The sequence below is a fragment of the Mus pahari genome, chromosome 4 (assembly GCF_900095145.1).
Source record: "Mus pahari chromosome 4, PAHARI_EIJ_v1.1, whole genome shotgun sequence".
In the NCBI taxonomy this organism is placed as follows: domain Eukaryota; kingdom Metazoa; phylum Chordata; class Mammalia; order Rodentia; family Muridae; genus Mus; species Mus pahari.
In genome coordinates, this window is record NC_034593.1 from 30,402,870 (window position 1) to 30,411,515 (window position 8,646).

Here is an 8,646-nt window from a genome sequence, read left to right on the forward strand (position 1 = left end):
AAAAAAAAAAAAAAGAAAAGAGTATGGCTTAGCCGTAGAGTACGCACTGCAAATTTAATCCCAGGCATCAAAACGAGTGCTTTATCTGAATTTTAAAAAAAATAAATAAATAAATAAATCAAATAAAGTATTCTGGATCTAGCCAAGCAAATTTTCAAGCATATTTTACTAACGAATTCACAAAACACAGTAACTAGATTAACAGAAGTCCAGAATTACCCTACAGGATAAAGTAGTAAGCGTTAAGTCGAGAAAGTGTTCCTATCGTGTTTCCCTAAGAAACCCATGTACACGGAAAAAGGCTTCCTGGCCAACTAACACCTCAATTTCAAAACAGAAGTGACTTTAATGAGGACATGGTATGTATAAAAGAAAAAAGATTCATTCATTTATTTCCCTCCAAAATGTTCATCTTCTTATCCCTAAGTTCAGGTTCCATCTCAACTACATTAGGATACTCAGGCCCACAATTTCAAAGATATTGTTTTGTTTTTAAAGGTGAGTATGAGTGTTTTGCCTGCAAGCATGCATGCACACCAAGTGCCTGCAGAGGTTGGATGAGGGCATCAGATCCCCTAGAATGGGAGTCACAGATGATTGTGAACTGCTATGTGGATACCTAACCTGGGTCCTCTTGAGAGTCACCTCTCTGGGTCTGGAATTAATTTTTGAAATGCAATTCTAGTTAGTTGTTCTCTAGTTTACAAGAGTCAGTGTTTCAAAATATCAGAATACCTTAATGAACCCAAGTATAGTGGCACAAAAGGCAGATATATGTGAGTTCAAGGTCAGGCTAATCTACATAGCAAGTCCCAGGCTATCATGGCTACTTAAGACTCTAACTCAAAATAAAAATAAATAAATCACTTTTTCGAGCATGCGACACTATCATTAAAGGTTCTTCTGCGTGTCGTAGGCACCAGTGGGCTGTGTCTGCATGTAAAGGCACTCCCCACAAGCTGTCCTGACTGCCAACTGTGCACTGTGGCAATATGTGCCCCATACATAAGTAAATGAGTGCAATACATTTTTTAAAAGTTCTGTGCGGCTATTCCTATGTGATTAGCATGTGCTTAACATTTTTAGGTTCCTATGAGATTTTTAAATGCTAGCTTCGGTCTAGTGAGCTACTTTTCCTTATGTAAGACCAAGTCTGCTGTAAACACAGCTCAGGGTTACTCATATTCAAAGCACTCAACTACAGATTGCCTTTCCATAGATCTCGGGCAAAAAGTGCAGGAAAGTTAATTGCATGGGCTGACCTTCACCTGGGGACAAAGTTCTCCTCCAGGGAGGTGAGGCTAAGGTGAGAGTAAATTGTCCCTTTTCTTTTCCCCACAGAGGTGCACTAAAACAGCCTGCTGACACAGTCTACTGACACCCCGTTATGGCAAGGTCTCCATCCCACCCTGTACCTAATTGCAGTAGGATCTGGTTGAAGAAAACTAATCTCTGCGTCAGTAAACCAAGTACTACAGTTCTAGGCACTTAACTTGAATTAACTTAACCTTAACTTGTACATAGTAATGATTCTTATTAGTCCATAAATTAAGCAAGAATAACGGTGGGCACAGGGGTGGGCAAACAGAAAGTATTTAAATAGTAAATGAAAAATAATAACCATAACCAAAAACCTAACAGCTTGTGTGTGTGAGTTACTACTGTTTCAGACTTTATGCTAGCCACCTACTCTTCTCTTCTCTTTTTTGGGGGTCGGGGGACACTGGGGAGATCTAAGATCTCCCTCTGTGGCCACAGGCTAGCTTGAAACCTGAGAGACAGTCCTGTCTCAGCTGCCCAGGCTGGGTTTAGAGGCAATGGATCATCTTGATTTACACATAAGGACTATGAAAAGTGGTCTCACTGGGCCCAACTTAAGGAACAGGAAATCACTGTCTCAGAGTGGCATCTACACTCACCAAAAGGAGAACTGGTACTGACAGTATGGTGCCTAGCTTCAAAGAATACAGTTCTTCTGCTCATTCCACACACATCCTCATGTGAACATGAGAACAAAGGTTACAGCAGTGCAAACACTGATTCAACAGAAAGTGCAGGGAGTGGAGGGCAGCACTCTCTCTCCATCCACACTGACAAAACTGACATTTCCTTCTCACGTGTAAATATCACCACTCTAACTAGAGACTCCCAGACCAGTCCCTAGGCTAATACAGGAACTTACTGCATCTATTTAGGGCTCTGCTGGTAAATGGGTAGGGTTATTTTTAAGACAAATAATAAAACAAGATGAAAAGTATATTTATGGCTCCATGACAGTCTATTTTTAAACAGATGGCAATCTATAGCTTTGAATAGAGGCAGAAAGGCTTACAGCCACTAGAAGTCGGTGTTTCCTATTTCAATGAAAAGGCTTGACACAAAATACAGACAGACAGGTTATGGCAAGAAAACTTAAGGAACCAGGTATACTTTCCAACACTAAACTAAATGAGCCTGGATGCAGACTATTCTTTTACAGTATAATCTGCAGTTAGAATACTTACTACTAGGCCTGTGTAGGTTACCATTCATTTTTTACTTTCCTGTACCAGGAATACTAGTTTAAGTCATCTAAGAGGTATGCAGTGCCCTGCTACTGAGCAGAATGTGGAGTACTCTGTTAGCTGTTATGTACAGCGATATGATCAGAAAGTTCATCTATAGGATTCAAAATGGTTGCAGAGAGTGTTCCTCGAGTTTACTGAGACAGGATTGTGCTCACACTGTAGCCCAGGCTGGCCGAGACCTCACCTTGCAGACTTGAGTAGTCTTGAGTCCACACAACCCTGTCTTATCACCCCCACTATCAGAGCTAGCCAATTGATCAATCACACACCTGGCCCTCTCAGGGTTTTAACATTTAATTTTTCTTCCCATTACTCCTCAAAATTGTTAGATTACTCAAAAGATGGCTGTTGCTGTTAATGGAATAATATCTTGATTTCCTAACAAAACATGTTTGACTATTCAAAAATTACTTTTACTAACTCCCAGTTACATATGGTAAAAGGACATAAACAAGTTCCATCAGTTTTACTTTTGCTGATAACTTTTCAATTGAGCTTCCCTAACTTAACTGCTGACCACCTAGCAAGCAGCCACACAGCTCCCTTTCCTCTCCAAGCTGGGTGTAATGATGTATTTTGCTCCGGCCACTTGGGAAGCTGATATAGAAAGATCATTTGAACCCAAGAGTTAGAGACTAGCCTTGGCAATCTCATCTCAAAAATAAATAAAAATATTGGAAATTTTGTTCTTTCTATATTTTTCTATGAAAAAAGAGGGGAAAAAAAGACAGAAAAAAAGAACCCAAAGAACTAAGTATTTTTAAATTTTCATAGATAACTACAATGGCTAGCATTCAACAGTCAATACAGTATTTGTTTCATAAAGATCCTTAAAAAGTAGAATTTTAAGATTCCTTATCTACTCAAATCTTAAACAATACTTATAATGTAATAAATACCCTAAATGCTTATGTGTCCCATACAAAGCTAGGGGATGACCTTGAACTTCTGACCCACTTGTCTAGGCCTCTAGTATGCTGGAATTACAGGAATATACCATCATGATCAGCTTATAGGGTCATGGGAATGAAACCCAAGGCTTTATAAAGCACTGTAACAACACTCAGCCTCATAAGTGGTTAATTAAAATTAAAATATAGCAATCTAACCAGGAGGTAAGTAGTATATACTTCAATTGATCACTGTGCCCAATGGTGAGGGACTCAAAAGTGTAATTCAATAAATTTTTTTTAAAGAAAATTACTATTCAAAAGTAAATCTCTTAAAGTTTTACAATGCAGACCCACAATTTTAAAACATTTTACAAATGTACCAAAAATGGCTTTGGGGTGCTTTCTCTTGGCTGAGAGGCATGAACCTTAAGTAGTGCATCAAAGCAATCACTTAGCCACTCAGCAACTTGTTTCTGTCCACACAGCAAATGAATCCCACTTGGAACTGTTTCTATTCATCAACTGTCATGGCCGACACCACTGTGGCCCAAACACCACATAGTGAGTGCTATTTATGTTTTGATTTGCTGTTGTTCCTTTGTTTGCTCGCTTTGAGGCTAGGGTCTTACTATACAGCCCTGGCTGTCTCTGAACCCATTATGTTGCCAGGCTGGCCTTGAACTCCCACTAGTGATCCTCCTGTCTCACCTCCCTGCATGCTGCCATTACAAGTATGCATGGCATCATCATGCCCAACACTGCACATCTTGTCCTTTAAAAGGAGACTTTCCTGGGCTGGGGCTGTAGGCAATAGTAGAATACTTGTTTACCATGCACAAGCCTTAGCACCTCAAAAGCTATGTGTGAAAATGGCTTCCCTTGATTTTTCTGTATATATGCCCCAGTCTAAAAGACCCAAATAAAGACACTAGACTCAAGTGAGTCCTGCTCTTTTGCAACTTAAAAGAGAAAAAAAAAAAAAACCACTCAGTTTATTTACAATGTTTTCCACCGTATACCAAGAGTTTTCATTTTCAATTACATATTTAATATTTGTATCAGATCATTTGATTTAAAATAGAAGCAACTAGGTTGTATTCGAGGTTAAGAAACTACAGTCAGACTAGCCAGAGATTCCCTATCAGTAGTGAAATGTTGCTTGCTTTTTGTAAAAAGGAGGGCAAGTGAGAAGGAGAGGAGAAATCAAGTATGGAGTTAGGGACCCTGGGTGTAGCCTCTGATCTTTCCCATCCCAGCTCTTCTCCTTGCTCACATCGCTAAGAAGCACCAAGGCATTTGCAGCACTGCTGACAGGAGGTGGTGATGCTGCCTACTCCACAGTGGGAGTAGGATACATCGTTATCAGCTGTCAGACTAGCAGGCACTATGTTCTCACAATCTCAATTTCTTCTCTCCTTGAAAGCCAAGTTTTCTGCACACAGTCACTGATGTACCAAATCATCAAAACACCCAACAACTAGAACAGCTAGAGGGAAATGTATTAAACGTTATATAGTGAGACAGAGTTCAAAACTCTGTATACATAGCCCACGTGAAAAATACCCAAACTTTAATGAGAGTCTTGTAAGTAAAGGACTGTCTTAAAATGACTATCATATTGTAACAGGATACCTGAGACAAAGAAAAACTGCCATACCATTCAGAGTTTAGCAGCGCTTTCTGTCTCTCTTGAAAGAAAAACTCTGGTATCTTTCCAATGTTCACCAGGCAAAGCACAACCTATTACTTCCCGTCTTTGCTCTAGTGACCTCTTCAACTCATGCCTCACACTGCTCTCTGGCTACCAGCCTCACAAACGCTCTTCCCACTGTTCCTGCAACGCTTAGTCTCTCAACTCCGGGTTTGCTCAGGTGTTATCAGTCGTGCAGACAGGATTGTTAGTTTGTATCCACACTTCCAGCACCCCGCCCTAGTACTCGCTGACCATCCCCTTCCCTTGATACTGTCTCATTCCCGTAACATGTAACACCCAACTGTAGGGAAAGAAATATATACAATGTTTATTTTTTGACTTTCCTAGATTTCTGTCTGACTTTTCCAGGTTTCTGTCTGATCCATACAGATATATCTCAGTGTGAGATACATGGCAGATACCTAATGAATATCAAAAGCAATCAGACCTTCTTTTAACTTTACTTGTGGATATACACAAGATATGCAACAAACTCTAAAAGACAATCCAGGACAGATTTACACACTGCATTTTAGGGTCTGCTATTTGCAGAAAATATAAGTATACATTTCAAGGTCTACACATTTTTAATTCATTAAGGCAGTAATTAACAACCCATTAATTTCAATTTTGCTACTTAACATAGTTACTGTACTAGTTATTTTCCTATTTATTATAATTTAATCTTAAATTCAAGTTTCAACCATTCTTGTAAAGTTCATGTGATTTTAAAGACTTATTTATATATACCACAAATGCCAGGAAATAATAGCATGGGAGATAATAGTTACATTTTTGAACCATCTTATAAACCTGAACCTCAAACCCTTCTGGAGCTTCAATGGCTACTTCTTTAAAGGGGAAGGAAATATACCAAGTCACCTAAGACACTATAGGTCTAAAGGCTTGAGTAATTTACAAAAATCTAATAAATTACATCATCTACATATATCTTTCACATTTAAAAAAAATCACTGGAATCATAAAATTATTAAACTTGGTAGAACATTAGAAGTTAACAAACCCAGTCCTGCCATCTAATAAATAAGGGAAAACTCAGATGTTTTGAATACTTCTTAAAATACACCTGCCTATCAAGCATGAAACCCTGCCTAGGTTTGATCCTAGCTCTGGGCTATTTTTGGTCTCTGAGTGTGAGAGGTACATAGCTTGTGGTTTTTTTGTTTTTTTTTTTTTCCTCCCCCTTATAAAAATATGTGAGATATTCTATTATTATGTCTTTCCTAAAAGGGACAATAACTTGCGTTGTAGAAATTAGTTGTGGTACACATACCAAAAACAAAACTCCTAACACTCTCACCAAACTAATAACGTCTAGGAAAACAACTATACATTTATAATGAAATAGTTTTACTGTAAGATTCTTATGGACCCATATTGACTTTCTAAACGAACAAGATCATACCAAGACAGTACATATGACAGAAAATGAGTAAAGGCACAGAAAGAGCCTTAAGGACATCTTAACAACCAGGAACCACAACCAGTACGACTGCATGACGTATGGCTAAGCTCCAAAATGAGCTGATTTAATATTAACCAAAGGAACAGAAGGCTACAAGTCCTAACCCAAAGTGAGCTCTCACTGAAACGGCATGAATCCTATATTCCTAATGAGCACTGGCAGGCACTGGGTTCGAGGGCAGGTGTCTGATGTGGGCTGTGGGAAATTGCATACATAGTCATGATGAATGTCCACCAGAGACGCGCACTATATATTATCTCAGCCTGCTAAAAGCACCCCAGTAAGAGAGTGAAAACTCTTGGGGGTTCAGGAGTAATACCCAAAGCCTGTTCAAATAATTAAAGGAGAACCTGCAGACTCTTTGTTGGGTCTCTGAACTTTTACTGTACTCTCAATCCAAACACTAACCTGAACTTCCTTACAAATATAAAGTTTTACGAACGTAAACACAGAAGAGAAATCTCGACTCTGTGGGACCTAAACACATAATCAACACATGACACCAAGGCTGGAGCCATATAAGTGTCACTGAGCGAAAACCCCCCAGGACTCAAGACTGGGGCATACCCACTCCCCTAAGAAGCCTTTCAGCTCTCTGGAGCGAAGGACCTCATCACTTTTACTCTTTTCCCAGCAGCGTGCCGGGAACTCCAACAAGGTGTGACTGTATACTTCCAAACTGAAAAGCAGTGACCAGCAGCGCCAGGTACTTAATGACAAAGGACTCAGCTCACCACAGCGTCTTCCAGTTTCCGTGACTTTTTCTCACCCAAACAAAAACCAGGAGGGGAGCAACTTGACAAACTGTTTAAGAATCACAAATGGTCCCTAACTGCTATAATAAAGCAATTACTCCTCCCACCCCAAGCAAATAGAGCAGGCGCTCGGAAGGCAGCAGGTCTCGGGTCCCCCGGCTGCACTTCCGTCCGCAGCCCGGAGCCTCCCAGTCCCCTCGCGGGGACCGAGCCTCAGCCGAGCCGCCCCAACTCCCGGGCGCCTGGCGCCAGCGCGGACCGGCAAGGCCGACGCCGGTTCGCCAGGGCCGCCAGCACCGAGGGGCCCGGCCGGGACCAGGCAGCGCCAGGCCCGCTGCCCAGGCGCCGCCCGGCCGCACAATGGGGCGCGGGCCGTCCCCCAACGCCTCCGCGCCCGGCGCCCGGCCCCGCTCCGGCGACTAGGCCCCGCCGCGCTCCGCTGCCCGGCCCTCGCGTAGCGGCGGCGCCGGGGAGGGACGGGCCGAGCCGGGTGCCGGCTGAGCAGCGGTAGCGGAGCGCGGCGGGGCCGGGGGCCCGGGCCGGGCGGCACGGCGCCGCGGTGCCTCACCATGTTGGTGTCCTCCGGACCTCTCCCCTCCTCCTCCGGCTCCGCAGCGAATGGACGGCGGCGGCGGCGGCGGCGCCTCTCACGGGCTCGCCGGGCTCCCGCTCATGCGCAGTGCGGCGGCCCGCGGAGCGGCCGGGCCGCGGGAGGCGGAGGGCGCGGGCCCCGGGGTGGGCGGCCTGGCCTGCCGGCATCCGTGGCACGAGCGGCCGGGCGACCCGGCAGCCCGGGCTGCGGACACACGCTGAGACCCGCGCGGCGGGCGGCCGCGGGCACTGTGAGGACGAAGCGCCGGGGCCCTGCCTGCGCCCCCACTCCGGGCGCCCTCGTCACGGCCGCGTCCTGTCCTCCGTGCGCTCCTAATAGCTCCACGTCAGAGTTCCCGGGTAAGTTTTTGGAAGAATCCGGGAGACTATTGCGCCTAGAGCCACTGTCATGCCTGGTGGACGGGCCAAGCTTGACCTAGCCTGGCTGCAGAGCTGTGGNCCAGAGGACGCATGTGTGCTGCAAGGAGAAGGAAATACAGTACTCCCTGCAGAGAGAGGAAATAAAACAAAGGTACGGCACTTAGAAAAAAGCTGTCCAAGATTGTCCAGGTTTGTATGTATCAACAGCAGTACCATCCGCATCTTCATCACCAAACGTGGGTCTCCCTTTACCACCGGCAAATAACACCAGATCACCCCC

The 8,646-nt window shown here is 43.8% G+C and overlaps 1 protein-coding gene across 2 annotated transcripts in view; it reads right to left on the reverse strand.

The window, feature by feature from the left end:
- The window catches only part of Dcun1d1 (defective in cullin neddylation 1 domain containing 1), a 40,893-nt gene extending 32,749 nt beyond the window's left edge, over positions 1-8,144 (reverse strand). The window contains exon 1 of one of the 2 annotated variants that reach the window (XM_021196243.1): positions 7,963-8,144. In XM_021196243.1, coding sequence (XP_021051902.1) covers positions 7,963-7,965 — 3 coding nt within the window. In that variant the 5' untranslated portion in view covers positions 7,966-8,144. Of the gene's footprint in view, positions 1-7,373; positions 7,780-7,962 lie in introns of those variants that run through there. The other variant, XM_021196245.2, reaches the window with a different exon arrangement.
- Positions 8,145-8,646: the final 502 nt, after the last annotated feature.